At 38.3% G+C, this 23,159-nt stretch overlaps 1 protein-coding gene across 1 annotated transcript in view; it reads right to left on the minus strand.

The window, feature by feature from the left end:
• Spag16 (sperm associated antigen 16) overlaps positions 1-23,159 on the minus strand; it is a 961,928-nt gene that overhangs the window by 921,729 nt on the left and 17,040 nt on the right. The window contains exons 4-5 of the mRNA XM_038341053.2: positions 18,000-18,118; positions 11,804-11,941 (exon numbers count right to left, since the gene is read on the minus strand). Of these exons, the coding sequence (XP_038196981.2) occupies positions 11,804-11,941; positions 18,000-18,118 (257 nt within the window). The remainder of the gene's footprint in view (positions 1-11,803; positions 11,942-17,999; positions 18,119-23,159) is intronic.

A 23,159-nucleotide genomic window follows, 5' to 3' on the forward strand; every position in this document is an offset into this window, starting at 1 on the left:
AAACACACACACACACAAATATTCAAAGGCCACTTCTCGTGATTATTATACCAACTATGGTAATGGAAAGGAAAAAGAACACCCAAATCCAGGCAATGTTTTAAATGACCAAATGTTGAGTGGGAGTTAGCTCGACCACTGGGATAGCTGGGACGTTAACCTCACCTACACGCGCTTTCCCGCAGACGTCCACTATCATTATCCTGATCGTGACATTGTGAACACTTAGTATAATGGTAGTTCTTCTAACAGGCCTTTCTTCCAAAATAAGCAGTATAGCAACAGGCAGTTAAATTACTGTAATGGTCACAAAATATGAGTGTATGATAAACACTGTCTATCTTTACAAAACATAAACTTGGGGCTGGAAGATGGCTTGGTGGTTAAGAGAGTGCTGCTCTTGCAAAGAACCTCTGTTTTATTCCCAGCACCACAAGGTGGGAATAACCATTCACTGCGACATTTCAAGATCTAATGAACATGGCGGGTACTGCACACACACATGGTGCACAGACATACATGCAGGCAAAACACCCCTACACATAAAATAAAATTTAAAAAGTAAACTTTCATGAAAATATATTTTAAGTCCATTAAAACTCTTTTACTCTTAGCCACTTGGTGAATTACATAAATATATATCTTATTTCTCCTATTTGAAATGCAGAATCTCAAAAGGTTAAAAATACTTGGGCTCTGAAGTACTGCAAAGCTCACTAAAGAGAATCACAGATGTGAAGTATTGCTTCACCTCCTTTTCAGTCCACATTTAGAAACCTATTTGTGCTCATCCCAGGAAAGAAAGCACAGGAACTGATTGAAGTATCAGACTTTAAAGTTTTTCTGACCATTAAATTGGTTTTCGGGGACTTGCTCTCTGTTCGCACAAATGAAGTCTATTCGGTAAAACAATTTAAATTCATTCCATGCTGATGCTTTTCTTATTATGACCTTCCTGCTGCCCATCTGCTTAATAAAAAGAAAATAGAAGTTGGAATAAAGAGTGAAATAAAATATTCATGTGAACAATTAATATTTTAAACTCATCATATCTGTTCATCACATTAGTATAGCATCTTTGCGCTAAAAGAAAAAAAACTTTCATTAACACCGACTGCAAACACTGAGCTTCTGTTTCAAGTCCCATGGAGAGTTATTCAGTTTCTGAAACTGTCTATTTAAGCTTGTGTATCAAGGAGAATATTCACACATGCCTTGTCGTAATGAGACGGCACAGTAATCATCAAACCTCCTGGTTTAGGACAACAACACCTACCCATCTACAATTCAGCCATATTACATATTAGTAAAATATGTGTATTCTTTGCATAGTATGACACTCCATTTTTCAACATAGCATGAATGTGATTTAGTAGCATAGTCTTGAAATCATTCTTAAGTGAAAACCCCCAGTGAAATAATTTTATCCATAAATTTAGGCAATTATGTTGGGGTGGCTATTTAGTAATGAAGTTATTGAATTGTTTCTTTATCATAATTTGGCAAGATAAAACATAGAAATATTTCTGTTTACTTGGAGCAACCAAAGCAGGCCATCGTTGCCACATATTTTTCTCACTGATAACAATAATTATATAATTACCAAGCATTTCATTATCCTCAGTTGCTGATAAATGAATTACACTGACCCACAAAAATTAATATTGGAGTAATTGTTGAAGGGCCAAATGGAATTCAGCCAGAATGAAGGAAAACTTCATTATATTTTTAACTGCAAAAGGAAGGGATATAGCCACATCCAGAAAAAAAAATACCTTCTTAATTTAACAAGCAATTACCTAAACACTAAAGCATGAAATTTTATGGGCTTCGTATTATCTTTATTTTCACAGTGTTTGTTTCTGAAAGTCATTAAATTAAATGGGTCTTCTCAAACCCAGACACTCTTTGACCTTTTATAGAAGTGAATTTTATTCTCAAAATCCAGGCCCTTAAGAAACACCTGTTTTCTCCTCCATATTAATTGCCATTTAATTTGAACTTTCTTTAGGCCTATACTTTCTGGGAGGAAGTAATAAAGTTTTTCATTACTTTTAGAACCATACTTTTCTGTCTTTAAATTTGTATTCTCAGTATTATTTTCCATCACAGATTTGGGGCTCTTTATAACCCTTTCAGGTCTGAACTATATTTCCTAATGTAAATATCCAGAGATGGAAAACAACCCTCTCAATGGAGCAAGACTTGGTTTGACAAAAAATTGCTTAAATTCCCATCATAGAAAGGAAACACAGCCCACTCCAAAGAGTGTTACAAAGACAAAAACCGTCAACTAGCAACTCTAAATCTTATTAACAGCTAGCAATAAACCTAGATGATAGTAGCACAATCATAGAGTACCAGTTATGTCTAAAACACAGTGACAGGCCCTGGGACATGATGGTCAGGAAGCCCATTCCATCCTTTGGTACAGGAAGCCCACAGATGTTAATTCAACATGAAAATTGTCTGTTTCACGGTATTTCATAAAGAGCTACTATTAAATAAGCTGAAATAACTATAGAGAGTACCATGCAACGAGAAGATTCAGAGTTATCAAGGCATCAACCCATCCCTCCAGAAGATGGATGTACATGTATACACACAAAGACCCATACACAGATGTGCCTTCATCTCACTGCCAGGCTCAGTCTCACACTTGTTTTTATGTGGCAACTCTAAAACTGCCAATGTTATGTGGAAAGACAAAGAATCTAGAAACAACCAAGATGTCTTGGTGAGGAACAAAGTTAGAAGACCACAGGCACACAGATATATACACTTTTAAACAGGATAAATCTTTTAAAAGATAATAGTGATAAATTAAAATGTCAGGCCACAGCCTAGGGGAAAATACTCATAATATTCAAAGTATTTGTATCTCAAACAGAAAAAAATCATAAAGTTTTATTAAGAACAAGATAAGCAACCTAATCAAAATTAGGTTAATTGCTTTTAAAAAGAACACCAAAAGGGCAGTACCAACACCAATAATACCAAAGGAGCAAAAAGCAAAAAATGCTGTGTTCATTATCACCTGCTCTTAGGAAATCAAACATGAAAAACAGAAGCTGCCCCTATCAAATCTCTAAAAGGCTAATGCAGAAAAGACTACCAATACTGTCAGGGGCTAAAGCCTCTGCAATCCTCACACACCGCAAGGGAGGAACTAATGAGCCTAAAGTCAATGCTGAACAGTAAACTGTGGCTCCTTAAAAGGCACATGGATCAAACTGACCCTAAGACTGTCTACAAAAGCAACACACACATTTCCCAAAAGAACATGCGTGTGAATATAATCATAATAGCCAGTCACTGGAAGGAGAACAGTGAAACCCCTGTAACAATGATTGTAAACCACTACATGGCAGAAATGGCATAGACTTCAGGATGCGTGTGAGATAGAAAGCAAGCACATACACAAATATTCCGTGTTCCATTTTTATGTTTTTGTTTTTAATCTATTGTATGTATGTGTGGCATGTAATATGCACAGAGGGGACAGAGCATATAGCATGTCATGCATGTGAGGGTCAAAGAAGAGCTTTGTGGTGTCCGTTCCCTCCTTCTGACTTTGTGTTCCCAGGATCAAATATAATGCACACTTCTGTGAGACAAACTCCTTTTCCTTGCTGGTCCATCTCACCAACCCTGAGGCTTTTAAATAAATAAAATCAATCCACGGTAGAAGGAATCAGAGCATTGATTGTTACTCAAAAGGATGAAAGAGAAGAGACATTTCTGGGGAGATGTGGAAGTTCTGAACTGACATGGGTCATCCATTTCTCAAACGTATGAAGCTAATATTTGTCGATTTTTTATGTAAGTCATAAAAAGAACCGTAAAATCATAGATGATAACAATGGCATAGGATAGACTTGGAGACGCAAATGCAAGAATAAAAAAGTAAGATTTGAAAGTATCTGAAAGGCCCATATGATTCCTTACATTGTACTATTTCCTCCTTGTTATGATAAAAACACAATATACACTCTAAACTATTTTACACATCTGTGTGTGCATATTTACATGTACTTGCGTATGAGTACTTGTGTGTGTATGTGTTGCTGTAGGTCAAAGGTCAAGGCTGGTTGTCATCTTTAATTACTCTCCAACTTTCTTGAGGCAGTGTCTCTTACTGAATAGCCCTGGTGATTCATTTAGGGGGGCATGCCAGTGAGACTCAGAGTTCCACCATCTCTGACTCCCTAGAGCTGGGGTTATAGACACAAGCTGCTGTGCCTGGTCTTTTATGAGGGTGTTGCATTCATAAAAGTCATTATGGTTGCCCAATGAGCACTTTCCAAAGAAGTCATCCCCCCAAACCCAAGATCTAGCCTTTGAAGTTTAAAGTGTATAATACACTAGTGTTGACTATGGTGATTTTAACTGTCATAAATTCACATTAGTATAACACAGTGTTTATGTGTGACTGGATCATTTCACTTAATGTATTTCCTCAAAATTCATTTGCATCACCACACACTGCAGAACTTTCTTCATCTGAAAGCCTGAGTAGGAGGATTCAGTGGTAGGCTGGTTACCATTCTGGGTTCTGAATGTCAGAGTAATATTGTATAATAAATAGTACAAGATACATCATTGTACAATGTGTCAGTGCACAGTTAGGTAGATTCCACATCTTAACTCTTACCAGTTGTGAAAATAAAATACTAATTTTTCTTTGGAATCCTGATTTCAATGATTTTGGAAATTACTATAGCTCATGTAGGTAGTTCTGCCTACATAAGGATATTCTATATTATCTTCCAGTGTCATTACCTCATTTTATATTCCCACTAAAAGTATATAAGGACCCAGTTCTGCGTACAGCCCATAGCTGATAAGGACCCAGTTCTGCGTGCTAGCCCATAGCTGATATCGCTGGTTTTGTCTTTGTTTTTATGATGGCCATCTTTTAAAAAAAATATGTAATTTATGGTTTGTTTTCAATTTGCATTTTTTTATGATTAGTGGGACTGAATATTTCTTCATAAACCTATTTGCATTATATGTCTCCTTCCAAGAGATCCCTCATAGGATATCAGCCATTTTTTAGACGGGTTCTTATTTACTTGCCTTGATGACACTGCTTTTGCTTATTATTGAATTATATGAATTTATGAATTATATATACTGGATATTAGCATTTTATAAGTTGTATGACTGGAAAATATTTCCCTTTGTTTTAATTCTTTTTCTCATTGTGGTGATTTTTTTTAAGTGCCAAAATCAACTTAAAAAACAAAGAGTTCACATTTGGTTCGTATTGTGAAAGTACAGTGAACTTCCTCACAACAAGGAAGTGAGGGCAAAATGCTCACATCATGTCTGTAGTCAGAAAACAGAGAGAGATGAAAGCTTAACACATGCTCTCCTTTTAATTCAGTCCAAGATCCTATCCTATGGGAGACTGGTACCCAAACTTAGACAAGACCTTCCCTTCTCCACAGAACACTTTTGGAAATAATATTATAGATATGCATAGATGTGTGATTCCATAGTGATTCTCAGTCAAGTTGCCAATGAGGACTAGCAATCCTATAACTTCACCCCTTGTCATTATTACACCTGAAATCATGACATTAAACTATAATATTCTATCTTTTGTCCCTAAAGTATTATTTTCATCATATCATGCAAAATTAATTAGTACATCTCTATATGCCCCACAATTTATAATAGTCTCAATGATATTCAAAAATGCAAACTCCAAGCTCCCTTCTGAGACAAGACAATCTCTGAACTGCAAACTCAAGTAAAATCAAGTTATAGATGTCCAATGTACAACAGCAAAAAATAATATTTCCATTAAAAAGAGAAAAACAGGAACTTAGGCAGCACTAGCTCAAAGCAAGAATAAAGCTTGGCAGGTAAAACACCAAATCCTGCCCTTCCACATCTGGCATCTGGGACTTTCCTGTGATGAATATGGAATGTCTTTCTCCATCTCTTTTGATTAATTCTAGTTTGAATTTTAGTTTGTTATATATTAGGATAGCTACACCAGCTTGTTTCTTAAATCAATTTGTTCCTAAAATCTTTTCTCAATGTTTTACTCTGAGTTACTGTCTGTCGTTCCATCCATTTTGTCAGTTTGTGTCTTTTTATAGGTGAACTGGACCCATTGATAATAAGGGATATTAATGACCAGTGATTGCTAATTGCCCGTTATTTTTGGTTTTGTTGCTGGGGGTGCTAGTGTGTGTGTGTGTGTGTGTGTGTGTGTGTGTGTGTGTGTGTGTGTGTTTCCTTTCTTCAAGATTTGCTGATGTGATATTATCTATTGCTTGTTTTCTGGATGCAGCAAATTCCCTTGGGTTGGAGTTTTCCTTCTAGTACTTTCTGTAAGGCCTGAACTGTGGATAGGTATAATTTAAATCTGTTTCTGTCATTGAATATCTTGTTTTCTGCATCTACAGTGATTGAAAGTTTTGTTGGGAATAATAGTCTTGGGTGGCATCAATGGTCTCCTAGTGTCTGCAAAACGTCTGTCCAGGATCTTCTGGCTTTCAGAATCTCCATTGAGAAGTCAGATGTTATTCTGATAGGTCTGCCTGTATATGTTACTTGGCCTTTTATTTTGCAGCTCTTAATATTATTTTTATTCTGTGTGTTTAGAGTTTTGATTATTAAGTGGTAAGAGAAAAATTTTGCTACTGTTTATTTGGTGTTCTGTGTTCTTCTTGTATCTTCATAGGTATCTCCTTCTTTAGATTAAGAAATTTTTCTTCTATGATTTTGTTGGATATATTTTCTGTGCTTTTGAACTGGTATTCTTCTCTTCTGTTTGTTTGTTTGGTTGGTTGGTTGGTTGGTTGGTTGGTTGGTTGGTTGGTTGGTTGGTTGGTTGGTCTTTCGAGCCAGGGTTTCTCAATAGTTTTGCAGTCTGTCCTGGAACTCTCTCTGCAGCCAGGCTGACCTCAAACTCACAGAGATCCACCTGTCTTTGCCTCCCAAGTGTTGGGATTAAACACATATTCCACCACCACCACCCAGCTATCTCTATTATTCTTAATTTTGGTTTTTCATGATGCTGCAGATTTCCTGGATGTTTTGTTCTAAGGCATTGTTGGATTTAACATTTTATTTAACAAATGAACCTATTTTCTCTATCGTATCTCCAATGCCTGAGAGTCTCTCTTTTATCTCATACATTATTTTGGTTATGCTTGTCTCTGTCATCCCTGTTTGTTTGCCCAGATTTTCTTTTTCCAGAATTCCCTCTGTTTGTGTTCTTTATTGCCTCTATTTCAATTTTTAAGACTTGAACTGTTTCCTTCATTTGTTTGATTATTTTTTTCTTGGTTTTCTTGGTTTTCTTTAAGGGATTTATTGACTTCTTCCAATGTTTTGTTTGTCTTTTTGTCAATTTCTTTAAAAGAATTGTTTATTTCCTCATTGAGGGCATTTATTTTCTTAATAAAGTTATTTTAAGGTCATTTTCTTCTGTGTCATCTGCATTGGGATGCTCAGGTCTTGCTGTTATAAGACCACCAGGTTCTAACGGTGGCATATTGCTCCTTCTGTTGTTGACTGTCTTCTTTCACTGTCCTCTACTCATCTGGGTTTGGGGTAACTATATGTGCAGGTGTTGATTATTTCTCCAGCTTTTCAGGTGGAGACTGCCTCACATCTGAGACTCTCAACAAAATTGTCTGGGCTCCCATGGTCTTCTGTAGATCCATCTCTCCAGCACTGTCACCTCCAGTCAGATCTGCTCTGTTCTTCTCTGGTGGATACTCAAGAGTTCCAGCATCTTCAGCACCCTAGTGTTTTCATTACAAAATAGGTTCCACCTTTTAAGCTTTATATAATGGCCTCAGAGTCTCCCTGAATGGAGTATGCCTCTACCACACTACCGAGAAACTTTGGTAAAACCCTCTATGGCCACCTTACTTTTGTGTATTTCATGCTTAAAGCCAGCACCATGTAGATGATGTGTAACGCCAGTTCAGATGTTGTATGCCTTCACGGACTATCCCAGAGAAACACTTTTCTTTGGTTGCCACTTTGGAGCAGGGAACCCCATTAGCACCTTTCTCAATAAAGGATTTCTCTTTTCAAATGAATTTGTGTTTCCACAAGCTGGAACTGTGACAGATGGAGTCTTGCCTTCAGGGTACCTTTTGTCCCAGTGCAAAACACTAGATTTATCTTTGATATGGGTAACCTCTTTAAATATTGTAGATGCCATGATAGTCACCAGAAACTGACCACAGTCAAGGGTAAGCATGAATACTTCCCAAAAGAAAACCATACACTTCCTTAAAATACTGACATTTTAGTATAACTAAATTACATAGTTCTCAAGCATGAACCTTGTAAATGATAAGTGCATGTCTTATATCAAATATCAAAATATCAAAATATTGTCCAGCTGGGCCATTCACCATTCCTTCAACTTTAAACTTACACCGCTTTCCTCACTAAATCATGTGCCATTGTGTTCCAGTAGTTCCTTCCACAATAATCCTGAATAAGATCAGTTGGCAGTAACTGTGACACTGTCCAGTTGCTACACTGCCTTGATATTTCTTCTCAAACAAATTAGCTCATTACTTACTAGTCCAGTGTCTAAAAATCATATGACTAAGACCTAATACAACCAAATTCCTTGCCAAAATGCAAAATGAATGGACTCTACTGAGTTCCTGACAGAGCTCGCCTCTAGACCTCATGAGCTTTGTTCTACTATCTGGATCTCTCGAGTTTCTTGTCCTCCAAGCTCCCTATAGAATTGTTCATTAACTTCTACTTATCATATTCTAGGCCTTCTTTGGGCCAGAGCACCAAAGACCGTCATGCTCCTCTTACAAACCAGTTCTAATGAACTAACACCACATGGTTAAGTTTATTGCAGTAATGGCTCCACTTGTCAGGGCCAGGGTTATCCATTGGTTACTTTTCTGACATCTGTGACAAACACCTGAAAGTATAGTGCTGGAGTCAAGGCAGAAAAGGAACAAAGGTGGGAATGTGAAGCCGATCATCACATTGCATACACAGGCAGGAAGCAATGAGAGATGAATGTTAACTTTCTCCTCTTATTCATTCTAGAATGCCAGCCTGTGGGATGGTGTCACCCACATTAAATGAAGGTCTCTCATGTTCTTTCAGTCATTCTGGAAATACTCAAACCCATACAAAAGTGTGTTTTAAGGCAATTCTAAATCCATTGATGTTGCCATGGAGACTAACCATGGCAGTCATTTTCTACAGAGTATCCTTTGATTTTGTGTACATTATAAGAGCATGTTGTGGGTACACATGGCTTTGTGGACATACAAATACCAGAAGAGGACAGAAAACATCCACCCTCTCTCTACACCTTAGTCTCATAAGATCTTTCTTTCCTTGTGTTATGGGAACCCATAGTTAGTCTGGCAGTCATGATGTCTCCCCAGCAATAGCACCACACTGGATTATGGGTGCACATGTGGCCATATCTAAGCATTAATTTTAGTCAATTCATCATTAAATGCAACTGTATGATCAAGGATGTCATAGGACATATCTATAAGCTGACTCTCTTCACCTATTAAATATTAGCTTATATCTATGATTACCCAGCCTTAAGAAAGAGCCTAATCATAAAAAAGGAAGCTTTGGTAAAATTCCATATAGAGAGCCTCATGTTTAACACAAATATCCTCATAAATCTTATAAAAAAAATCTAGGTTCCAAAGATTAAGTTTTGAAACAAATGTATATGAATGCTATTTCAAATCCCATTCATCTTCTGACACTACTTTAGTGGAAGCAGGCTACAGGGACTGCTCAGCAAATGGTGCTACAGAAGCACATCAGGCTGAAGATTCAGTCCGTAAGCACCAAGCATCCCTAGGGCCAAGAGGCTTTCCTTCAAACTTCCATGAGAGAGATAGCAAAGCAGATAAACAGTCTGCAGTCTGCTTACTTCCTGCCAGACTGTCAGTTCTACCAAGTCAGAGTCAAGCAGTAACCAGAAACTATTAAGGGTGAAACCACACTTTGACAGTTCAGCAAATACAAAGAAACATTTCTATTGAGTGATGGCTGTTTTAATTATGACTTCTTTTAACATTAAAACAACAATTTACGTGAGTAAAAACTTACATAATTTCAATTACAGTTTTTAATATACTATTCAATAAATACCCTGTAATCAACAATGATTACTTGGTATTACCGGAGTAAAACACATTGCCTAAAGTGGCTGTGTCTACTCAAAAGCAAATTAGCAAATGAAAGCCATAACTCAAAGGAGATGAGGGATGAAACTGTTCCAGGCAGCACTATGAGAAATGGTCTACATCAAATTCCCATTGGCCAAACTGTCTATTCAAAGTCACCGCAAGCAGAGATGCAGACAAGAAAACCCTTCTGAAATGAACAAAGCGCAGATGGTTCTAGCAATGTGTTCTTGTGGAGAATCACACAAATCTTTGTAAACCATCAAATTCTACATGAAAAGATGAGATGGGCATAACTAGCCAAGCACTCCTACAGGTGCACATGATGTAAGTCAAGGAGCATGTAAACCATTTCATCTACTGCTGCTTTTTTATTTAAAGAAAGGGCTACATTAAATATTTCTTTCACTTGCCAATACAAAGACATGTTTATTTATAGTCATTTTCAGTATATATTTAAATATTATGCTTCCACAGGGTGGTCTTATTACTCTAACTCTTGTGTTATTGTGCTTAAAAGAGAAAGATTCTCCTTAAATATGTCAAATAATAATGGATGAATTAAAAAAATTACTTCTCTTCCAGAGTTAAAAACTGATATTCCATGTGACACTGTTAGACATGAGTAGATCCTTCCCAAGCCAATACATACACATCACTTTTTGTCGGAAACATGATGGCTGGTTCACCGAAAATTATTTCTTCATTATTTTTTAGGAGACAAAAAAAAGCACAAAAAAATCTGTGCCTTCTAGTTGAAGTTACCTTTTAGTTGAAGATTTCTAGTTCTTAAGATTCTCATCTGTGCCTAGACATTACAAAGCAAGGGTGTCCCTTCTGGAATTATTTTTAAGTTTTCTGAATAAGATATGTGTTAATAAAATAATAAAGTAAAAAGGCTACTACTTGTTTCAACTGAAAAGTAAGTTAGTAAATATTACATCACCATCATGGAAGTTTTTATTTAAAAATTATGCATTCACACTGGGAAAACAAAAATTATATTAGGTGGTTAACAAGAGAAAAAGGTAAGACTGAATTTTGATACTTCCTCTGTTAATAGGACATCTTTAAAGAAAGCTTTAAGGCTTACAGAATACTTAATCAGTGGGTTAGAAGTCCCACGTGCCTCTCCCCTTTATATGTGCACTGCCTGTCCCACCAGAGCAAGGATTTTGTTACCACCCAAAATGCTTAGCTAACACTATTCCTTGTGAGGAATTTATAGATACTGACATTATCTTACTAAGAACACATTAGTCCCATCCTTACTTCTACTCTTTCTATTAATTTCATTATTATTTCTGAAATTAGCTCATTACACAAGAGAAAATTTCACAACCCACAAAACATCATCACACACATAGGAAAATGCCTTTGTAACAAATTCACCATCTGCTACAGACGCCTCGTATTCCACTCCATTGGTGAGCTATGCTTGGCAGAGGCTCCAGTTTCCTGCTCAATTAACTCACTTGGGAAGCTTTCTCATCCTCACAACCAAAACTCAAATATTATCCAGTGATCCAGAATTAAATTTCTCAAACAGTACATTGCATGTATCAGTTTAATTCATCATTAATTTTACTTAGTCGAAACAAAAAAAGAAAATTGTAATATTAACATACTCAGCTGCCTGTTTGACGTGTTTCAAATCTTTCTTCAGGTTTTTGTTCTCACTCTCTAAAAACATCACCTGGCTGTAGACATCTGGAACATTCCCGAGGGCTCTGAGGTCAGTCCCTCCCTTCTGTATTAACTCATACCTAGGACAAATCAAACAACAGAGTTTATCTGTTTCTGACATTAAAAAATGACTACGTATAATTCAAAATCTCAGCCCTAGGGAATTTGATAGAAAATAGTTGCTATATTATTAATATATTGTTAAGTCAAAATGTCAGTTTATCTAGCTTTTTAAAATACAATGGGTCGTCTATGCTCCACACATCTGGTTACTAGGAAGGATGGCACAACTGTCTCAGTCCTTACAAGCAAGGAGTTTCTACTCTAGCAAAGATGTAATATGTTCTGGGAAGCAGAGAGTGGAGGAGACAGACTGGCAGGCATTTGTACTGTTTTGTGTACAGTAGCCATGACCAACAAGCATGAGTAAGAGAGATTCCAGCAGAGACCTGAAGGACAGGAGGGATGATGCCATGTGGGTCCACAGAAGAGAAGCACCCAAGGCTGACAGCAGGCAAACACAAAGGCCCAGAGACAGCGACATCTTCAGCATGGACAAGAAACAAAGGCCCAGAGATAGAGACATCTTCAGCATGGACAAGAAACAAAGGTCCAGAGATACAGACATCTTCAGCATGGACAAGAAACAAAGGTCCAGAGATACAGATATCTTCAGCACGGACAAGAAACAAAGGCCCAGAGATACAGACATCTTCAGCACAGACAAGAAACAAAGGCCAGTATTTGTACAACAGCAGGAACTGAGGCCAAAAGGAGCAAAGGAGATGTTGAGAAAAGTCAGAACCAAAACAAGGAGCCATCATAAAAGGAAATATTTCACTCTGGATAAGGATGGGATCATGGAAATATTTGGGGAGAAAGAAAACAGTGATCAGATTTAGGTTTCAAATGGACAAATCTATTCCAAGAAATGAATTCTAAAGATCACATGGCACAACCTGCAAGAGAGAATGGTAAGCAAACAAAGTGAAATAAGCAGAGGTTATAAGAAGGAACCTTCTGGACCTGCTGCAAAGGCAGTGCTAACATCAATCACTGAGGAATCATCTGTCAGGGATTAGCAAAGACGCAGGGCAGTGATGGCATCCAGGTTTGGCACTCCGTGATAGACAGCTATTTACATAGTGGGAACAAAGACAGTAGGAACTTTGAGAGTTGACCAAATGTAGTGTGCCTAGCAGACATTCGTGTGAAGATAAATGATGTATATACACAGTTCAGGGAACAGTCCAAGCAGGCGACTTAAACTTGCATTTCATCAGTATATAAATGATGTTTTACAATCATGACACTAGAACAGACTAGGTCAGATAATGAAGTAAACATAAACAGTAAAAGATGCCTGGGACTGATTCATAAAATACACCATTGCTTCAAGGATGGAATGAGGTGGAGGAGGCAAAAACTATCATAAGAATCTAAGGACAGAAGAGTAATGGCAGCTATGAGAATGACGGCCAAGGGGTCAAGTGAAGAAAAAGTTCCAAGACAGAAGAAATGAATCTAATGGAAAAAATGAATGCTCACCGAAGTTTGGACCAGTCACTGGAAGTGGCAATGTGAAAGTTACTGCAAAATGTTTCAGCAGTGTAAAGGATGAAAGTCAATCTAGAGTGGTGTGAATAGTAAATAAGAAAGGTACAGCCACCTTTGCTAGGAAAACGTGCCCTTGAGGAAGAAAATGGAAAATGAAGATGATCCTCCACCGGAAGCAGAGCCAGGGAGCTCTCCCCAGGTACTATGTCAGATATGACTGCACACCTGTGTGCTTCTGGCCACAATCCAACAGGGAATAGCAGACACAGGAGAAGACTAATGCAAATGCAGTGACCTTGAGCCGCAGGATCTGGATTCTGGCAGGAAGAGGGAGTGGGCTACAGAGGACTGCCTGTGTGCTTCAGTGTGCTGGCAGGAGAGACAGAAGGTCTGATGAAGGACCAGCAGGTGGGAAGAGGGGGATGGGAGGTGTGGAACTCCTATTTTCTCGGGAAGATAAAAAGGTAATGACTGAGGAAGACACAGCCTACGCCAAGTTGAAGAAGTTAGTGCTGACCTTGTAATTGCAAATGGAGAACAGACAGACACAAATATGAGCTTGAGATCAAGACACATGGTAACTGAGCTTGAGATCAAGACACATGTTAAGCTCACCCAGTCACAAACCCGGAGCTGAAGTTAAGAGAGTGGGCTTTAAGATCAGTCTGGCCTCGCTGACTTTGCCACTTACTGGCTGTGACTTGGTGACATTTACTGAGGCAGATTTCTCATCCTCTCTAAGCCCATTTCCTCATCCATGAAATGAAGAGACGTTAGTGGCTACCTGCCACATACAGTTGTTGGGAGAAATGAATGCTGAATAAGAACAGACTACTAATAAAAATGATACAAATTGAATTCTCAAACAATTGCTCTAAGACATCACCATTTTAACTATTTTATGCCATTTACATTTAAATAATATATTTATTATTTGTACTAATTTTTAAGCTAAATATTCCCCTAGAAGGCTGACTTCTGCAAATCTTAGTACATAATCCTATCTACACATATTTAATTGCTCAAATTTGGCATACTGTGAACTGTAAGAGTGATCACAGTAAGGCATTCCTGTGTTTAATTTAATGGTGACAGGGAGATATTGCTTACATGACACATAACCAGAAGCCAAATTCTCATCAACGGAACAAGCATCAGTAGGTTTAAACGGTGAAGGAGAAACTATCTGCAGGGGGTTCAGTGAGAGTTGGTATGCAGTCACATGTGTGTGTAGTCACACTGTATACACACTTTCTACACATGCTGAAAAATGTGAGAACTGTTTCAAAGTTAATCTTAATTCTGAGCTTTGGCTTTGAATAAACCTAGTCTGATGAAATAAGTTGTAACTATATAGACCATAACTAAGTCATTACAGAACATCAAACTGTATTGGCCAAAAACTGCAGTATTTACTTTTGCTCATAAATTAAAGGAATACACACTAATTTATAATCTCCTTAATTGGGAACAAATTAAGTTAATAATTAAATGCTTTAATAATTTCTTGCCCTATTACCCTTGACAGGATGTTTAGCACAACCCTGTCTTCAGGGAAATGGTAGGAACAGAGGCGAACTGAGGTGTACCAGATTGAAAAGGAAGTAGGAAGAAAAGAAAGGCTGTGCTTCGAGCTAGCCATGGGGACGACGACACAAGTGACCGATCCTTGAGACAGTCGCAGTGTGCGGGACAGGACATGTCTGCAGAGACGGAAGTTCAGGGATCACAAAGGTCCACTGCTCTTTTCTCATTTTACCCTCGTTAGTTTCACAGCGTCAATTAACTTTACATGTGAGTCCCTCTAAAGGGGACAAAACAGCACCAAACCGCAGAGTGGAAGCAGGTTAGTGCTCCCCAAGCAGATTTCTACCACACCGGCGTACGTCTAGAATACACACAGCTATATTATATTATATATATAGTACGTACAGACAAATCATAGAAAATAAGTTGATGGCTGTTGTTGGCAACTCAAGAGTACTAATAATTTAGAACTTGTAAAACTGCTTTCTGTTCTGCCATCCCCAGACACTCCAGTGTGCCTAATTAATTTGCTTTCATAAGATTTTCATTTTCAGTACCTATGAGAAATCATGGCTTTATTTCCAATGAAATTTTAGTTACAAACAAGAAGTAGGCCAGATGTGGCTTCCAGGTCATACATTTGTGACACTGGATTTAAAAGATATTCTGCATTTATTGAAGACTAGAAGAACACAAGTCAAATATTACTGCCCAGACTATGCTGCTGCCTTTTTTTCTTTTTATAGCGCAACCAAACAATAAGCCAGTACTTTTGTGCTTTTGTACTTTTGTCTACTTTTGTTGGAGAACATGAATTTGCAGCAATTTCATATGGTTTGGGATTTGCCTTTCTGCATTAAAAAAACATTCAGTCAACATGGTTGGCTGAATCACGAGTAACTGGAGGCTAACGGGAAAAGCTCTGTGTCAGGCCAGCATGAGCTGCACAGCAAGCCTTGTGTCATACATTAATTAAAACTAATGTGTCTACTAGTCTTAAATTATAACCCTACTGTATGCAGCATAGGCTAGAGCTACTGACCAAATTCAAACTATTTAAGTGAAAAACAATTACCCAGCTATGGGAATAAGTACAAAGCAGCAGCTACAGGCTGGGATAAAAATTGGGTGAACCAAAATATTACTAAGTTAATAAATATACATTCGCAAGTTTTACCTTTTGTTTACAATAAAATGCTAAATAAGTATGTTTCTTGGGAACTGCTTATATCCTAATAGTATCATAGTTTCCTGAAATTTTGTCTCATGGATGAGACTGCTACCTTAGACAGTATGATAACAATCATCTACTCTTTAAGAATATATTTGGGGCATAGAAAGGTGGTTCAAAGGGTAGATCTGCCTACCACACACACCTGGTTATCTGAGTTCAATACCCAGAACCACCTATAGTTATGGGAATGCTGACTCCAAATGACCTCTATGTGTGCCATGGCAACACATGTGCACAAACTAACACATGCACACATGCACACATAATAATAACAAAAAGAGTTTAACTTAATATATATAATATTTGGATCATACTTCCCTTAAGGGAGTCCATTATACTTTGTAATAGTCTAACATGTTCTTGAAAGACATAAAAATAATTAAATCATGCTAATTTTTCATATAATTAGCTACATATTAATCCCCTACCTGCATTTCTAATTTATTTGCAATTATTTCTTTTGGAAAATTTGTGCAAAATTTCTTTTTAAACGGTGCACAGTTTCCAGGTTAAAAGCAGCATTCTCCTCTTATTTCCAAACGCTCCATCTTTAAGTCTGTTGTGAACAGACCTCGGTTCTCCTCATAAAATGTAGTATTGCACATGTGCAGTCAAGATAATGAAGTTTGAAAAGAAATTGGGGTGAAGTGGGAGAGTTGGGAGTAGAGGGGGTGCCAATACAATGCCAATATTATCTTCAAAATTAAAAATAAATAAATGAAACTGATTAGTTCTAGGTGTATATTATAAGTGGACCAAGAAAGCAAAAGGTAAATCTTATGTCACAGACAAATTTTTAAAAATGAGAATTCAGTTACAAAACTCCTTAAACATCTTTTGTGTAGAAGTCCACTCTCTATAATATGCGATGTCTAGTAAAAAGTAAACGTGCTTCATATCTATCATTTACTATTTTTTAAAAATATTAGGAATCCAAAGATAATTATAGTTATAGCAAAAGAAAAGATAGCATGCCTGCTGGTTTTCACAATCAATAAGACATTAATTTTTTTCTAACAAGAAAATCATATTGGTTAATATTTGAAAATACAATTCAATTTACTTCTAAATCAAATAATATTATTAGAAAAATCAATCAGCTATATAAATAGAGAAAAACAATCTTTATTATACATAAAAGGTAAGTAGTGTTAGGGGTTATGTAAAGAAACATTATAAATTAAGCAAAACTAAGAGAAAACTATTTCCAAAATAGCTTTTTGCTGTAAAACTCCAGAAGACATTTCATTCCCTTGATCACTTGAAAGGAAGCTAAGTTTGAAAGCTGATGTTGAAAAGGCTGTGAAACAAAGCATTACTGGGAAAGCTCCCCTGACAGTGTGGGATTCAGCAGAGACGGGAACGATTTATCCCACATATGTAAGTTCACTCTGCTGCTGCTGCTGATGTAAACTGCCAGAATCTGCAGTCACCAGACGGGTGGACCTCTGAATCCTTTGTGGTTTTGGTAGTTGGTATGGGAAGATCCCTCTTAATGATGGACAGGACCATGACTTGGGTAGGTGACCCTGCACAGTATCCAATGAAGAAAGTGAGCTGACCACGACCAGGCATCCAATGGCCTCTAATTCCTGACAACTGACACAGTGTGACCACACCATAATGACTGTAAATAGCATCACATAACTTGAACTGGCCCACAAGTAAACATTTTCTTCCCTAAGTTGCCTTTGTTTTTTATCATAGCAACAATAAAAGAAACCAAAGTGCTTATTACTGCAAAGTCCTTTAAGAAAGCTAAACTTCCACCTGTAAATCTGCTGACATCCCTGAAGAACTACCTCTCCATAAGGGCTTACCATTCGGCCTGAAAGCAGTCCAGAGTTCTGGTCATTTCCATTTTGATCAAGAAATTACAGAGAAAGTCTTCTATGGCTTCGTGTACTACATGCCTCGAAGGAAGAACTGTTTTCTGCTCCTGAAATTTAAATGCACAACTACTCATTATGCAAATATCAGGATTTTATTAAGGGAACAGGTAGCTGTTCACTTACTCATTTTGTAGTAACTTTTTCCTTAAATATTATGCATTGTCCTAAAAACTAGGAATAAAAGATTAGTGAAACAAACATCTCTATTCCCAATGCAATAGTTTAGTAGGTAGAAACATAATATGTGGGCGCATAGTCCACACACTCTGATAAACAGCAAGTATCCAGGAATATAAAGGCAGACTCTCAAAGGCAGGGGAATGCCAATCTGTGGTTAATGTGTGTGTAGAGTAGTGTACCGTGCAAGAACTGCCGCAGAGGAAGACTTCCCTGAAAGAGGAGATCTGGGCCAAAATCACAAAGATGTCAGCCCAAATACTGAAATGACGAAAGATCAAAAGCCTTACTCCAAGTTCTCAGAGGATCAAAATCAAAATCTCAAAACAAAATTCTGTCAAAAAAAGTTCTTTTTTATGTTTAAAACGCATTTGAGGGACTAGTTTTGTCCTATGCTTGTTCCCTGTCTGGCTGGAGTTGGTGAGCTCCCATTAGCTCAGGTAAACTGTTTCAGTGGGTGAACCCATCATGGTCTTGACCCCTTGCTCATTGCCGCATTCCTTCCACTCTTCAGCTGAACTTTGGGAGCTCAGTCCAGGGCTCCAGTGCAGGTCTGTTTCCATAAGTTGCTGGATGAAGGTTATATAGTGCTATTTTGCATGGCTGGGGCAGACTGAGGGTCCACTGGCACTGGCACCAGGATTTATCCCTACTGCATGTACTGGCTTTTGGGGGAACCTATTCTCTTTGGATGGATAACTTGCTCAGCCTAGATATATAGTAGGGAGGGCCTTGGACATTCCACAGAGCAATGTGTCTTACCCTCTCTGAGGATTGGATGGAGGTTGGGTGGGAGGGTATGTGGAGGAAATGGGAGGAGAAGAGGAAATGGGAACTTGGACTGGTATGTATAATAAAAAAGGACAGTTTTTTTAAAAAAATAAATAAATATAAAAAGGCATTTGATTTACTTTTTTCATTCTTAAAAAGAGACTTATTTATAAAAAATAAAATATAAAACATTTCAGAGTTCATTTCATTCAACAAAGTAGGCAATATTGTATATTTCCTAAGTATGAATTTTAGATATGATGTCAGTTGTGTGTAGGTATTCATTATGAACAGACAAGGCATATTTATTAGAAAAAGGATCAGTACAAAAGGCACAGATGTGCCTCACTAGGAGGAGTGAAGTCACTGGAATTCCAAAGTCTAAACTCCTATAGTTCTTTTTTCTTTTTTTTTTTTTTTTTTTTTTTTTTTTTTTTTTTTTTTGGTTTTTCGAGACAGGGTTTCTCTGCAGTTTTTTTTTTTTTTTTTAGAGCCTATCCTGGAACTAGCTCTTGTAGACCAGGCTGGACTCGAACTCACAGAGATCCGCCTGCCTCTGCCTCCCAAGTGCTGGGATTAAAGGCATGCGCCACCACCGCCCGGCTCCTATAGTTCTTAAAGACATCTGTAAAAGACAAGTTGAGTCACCAACACATCATGTGATCAACTGCAAAGCTGAGACCACAAAAAATGGGATAGCGAGTGACACAGACCTCCAAAAGACATCCTTCCGTTTACTGAGGAGGTTCTGGAGTTCTGTGTACATGCACAGTGCTCACATTCAAAACACCAATGTTCTAAGACATTTTAACAAAGTTCTATTTTTCAAAAACTCATAAACAAATTAGCCTTCTAAAAACTCTACACAGTTTATACTTCCAAGAGTGAAAATTGGGTGAAAAATGAGATATATTGGAGAGTGAATTGTAAAGTATCATTATACTTAAAATTCTGAAAAAAAAATAGTACAAGCTTCAGGATACAGAAAGGTTTATTAGAAAAGTAGACTGTATTCCACATACAGAAGGCCTAGTTCAGTCCCATGGAGGCCACACAGATGTTGGCCTAATGTTCATGATTTTCCACGAGCTTGGTTCAGCTGTCTCTGTAGATGTCTCCATCGTGTTCTAAACCTCCCTTGCTCATATATTCCCTCCTCCCTCTATTTGATTGGATTACCGAAGCTCAGCTTGGTGCTTGGTTGTGGATCTCTGCATCTGGTTTCATCAGTCACTGGATGAGGGCTCTATGATGACAAGGTAGTCACCAATCTGATAACAGGGAAAGGCTAGTTCAGGTGGCACCCTCTCTTCCATTGCTAGAGTCTTAACTGGGGTCATTATTATGGATTCTTGGGAATTTCCCTAGCACCAAGTTTGTCCCTAACCCTGTAGTGGCTCTCTCTATCAAGACATATCTTTCATTGCTCTCCCACTCCATCCCTCTCCCCCTTGTCCATCCTGTTCCCTTATGTTCTCATCTCCCATTCCAGTCCCTTTACCATCCTTCTTGTGTGGAGACAGTTGTAAAGCTTGGACTCTCTGTGAGGCACCTGATAGTATAACCCAGATCTATCCCTGGGGTAAGAGCTAGCTTATTGGAGCCCATTCCCTATGGAGGGATGCCATGCTCAGCCTTAATACAAAGGGGGGCAGTTTGGTCCTGCCCAAACTTAATGGGACAGACTTTGTTGACTCCCCATGGGAGTCCCTACCCATTGGAAGGAGCAGATAAGGGGTTGGCAGGGAGGGTGGGGTGAGGGGGATTGGAGGAGGAGTGGAAGAAAGAAGTGCAGCGTAAATGGGATGTAAAATTAAATTTAAAAATTAAATCAAAATTTAAAAAAGAAAAGTAGATTGTGGGCAACTATAAATACTCAGTCCTCCAGAGCGTCTACACATGTGTAAACATTAACTGTATTCTGAGACCTTATGTGATTATAATTATCTGTTCTCTCTCCTTCAGGGCATAAGTTCTAAGAGAATACATTCACATTCTTCTTTTGTATGACTTTTCTCTCTTTTCTCTTTTTCTAAAACTCATTGTGTACCAAGATGAATATTCCACACTCCATTTTTGCATTTCCTAAGCAATGTTTCCCTGCTGTGGTGGACAGTGGAAATCCATTCAGCATGCTCACACATCAAACCAGAAACCCAGCAGAAACACAAATAAGGATGGACAGCAACACCACAGTGTAAGTGTCTTCCTGTGGTGCTAGCCACGTGATTGTTTTCAAACCAAGCAGTGACATGGCTGGCTTCTTCAGGAAGGTACACCTAGCATTTTGTGATCAGGAAGGAAGGCCAATGCAAAGAAATGACCAGTTTTCCTGATCCATCCCATGTAGCCATTCCACCTCCCTAACATTGCTGGAAACATGCTGGGATGACCAAGAAAAGCCAAACACTGATGACCTCCTAAAGTTTGCTCTTAGAGGCCTTGATCGCACCTAATTTTAAATCTATCTTTATGGCTTGGAGATTTATTTTGAATCCATTTTATTCTGTAAAGTCCACCAATCTACAAATTATAATTTGTAAAATGCTTCAATTTCTCCAGTTACTAACATAGAAATAAGCAGATGTGGTCTAGAATTTCAGAGTCCGGCAGGAGCATGTAGTTGACTTAGAAAGAACAATAAATAAAACTTGACAAATAGTGACAGTTCTTGAAGCCCCATCTGCTAACCAGAGTAAAGCATGCACAAGTTCCGCCTCTGTTAGCAGTAAGTCAGTGTCCATGTTTCTCAGCCGTCAAGTCCTCTGCAGGAACAATTAGTTTACCAGGCGTGTGCCTTGTGATACTGGCTCAGTTTCCACTCCTGCAGGCAGCTTATATTCAGAAGGCTGCTAACCCTGCCAGACTTGCAGTTTCTGCTGGGGTGAACTTTTTGAAGAAAGCATGGAGTAACATATGAAAGGATAAAATTAGTACACAGTTAACTCACTGAGCAACTGTGTTGGCTAGTTTCTATGTCAGCATGACACAAGTTAGGGTCATCTGGGAAGAAAGAGCACCAACTGAGAAAAACTCCCTACCAGCGTGGCCAGTGGGCAAGCCTGTGGGGCATTTTCTTGATTGATGCGAATGAGTTCAACCCAAAGCAGGCATTGCCACCCCTGGATAGGTGGTCCTAGTTCGTTTAAGAAAGCAGGTTGAGCAAGCACGGGGCCAAGCCAGTAAGCAACACTCCTCCATGGCCTCTTCAGAGCCTGCCTCCAGGTGCCTATCCTGTGTCGCTGTTTTGACTTTCCCCAATGATGGACTACAGGCTGTTAAGTAAAATAAGCTTCATCCACCATAAGTTTCTTTTGTTCATCAAGCTTTATCACAGCAGTAAGAACCCTAAATAAAATAGAAATTGGTTCTTGGAACAGGGAGTGGCTGTGAGAAGACAGGAATTGCGGCATTTAGATGTTGGGCTAGAAAAATCATTGAGTACTCAGGAGCTCACTGTGGGTAGTGCCACCCCAGGCTGGCGTTTCAGATGCCATGAGAAAGTGGCTGAGGAGGCCAGCAAGCAGCGTTCATGCCTCCACAGCCTCTGCATCAGCTCCTTTCTCTAGGTTCTTGCCCTGACTTCCCTCAGTGATGGCCTGTGATGTAGAACTGTGAGCTAAAATAAATTCTTCCCAATTTGCTCTTTGCCAGAGTTTTATCACAGCAAGAGAAACAGTAAGACAGCTAATATCCTTTTTAAAAAAACAGAAATTCATTAATTCCATGCTCAGAATTTAGCTCTCCATCCCTTTTATACAGTCTTTTTCCCTACAGAAATTGTAGTTTTAGGGATTTGAGCTTTCAAGACTTCATCAGTCAGGACAGTGTCTTTCTGAACTGGGATTAGCACTGGATTAAAGTGTATCTGAACAAAATATTATATCAAAGTCAGACTCACATCAGCAATTACAGAGGTGCTGAGGCAAGAGAAATATTAGGTCCTCTGAGGGACTATGGAGAGGTCAGAGCTCCCTTTCAAGACAACACAGCAAAGAAGAAAGAAATGAAGAGACCTGTTGATTCTTTCAAATATCATTAAATGGCACTACAATTTTGGTACCTTGTGTTTTAGAAATACAAGAGGAACGATGTATGATGTCAGTACTAGAATCGGCAATGGAAGCAAATGAGTCTATC

This window comes from Arvicola amphibius, chromosome 8 (assembly GCF_903992535.2).
Source record: "Arvicola amphibius chromosome 8, mArvAmp1.2, whole genome shotgun sequence".
In the NCBI taxonomy this organism is placed as follows: domain Eukaryota; kingdom Metazoa; phylum Chordata; class Mammalia; order Rodentia; family Cricetidae; genus Arvicola; species Arvicola amphibius.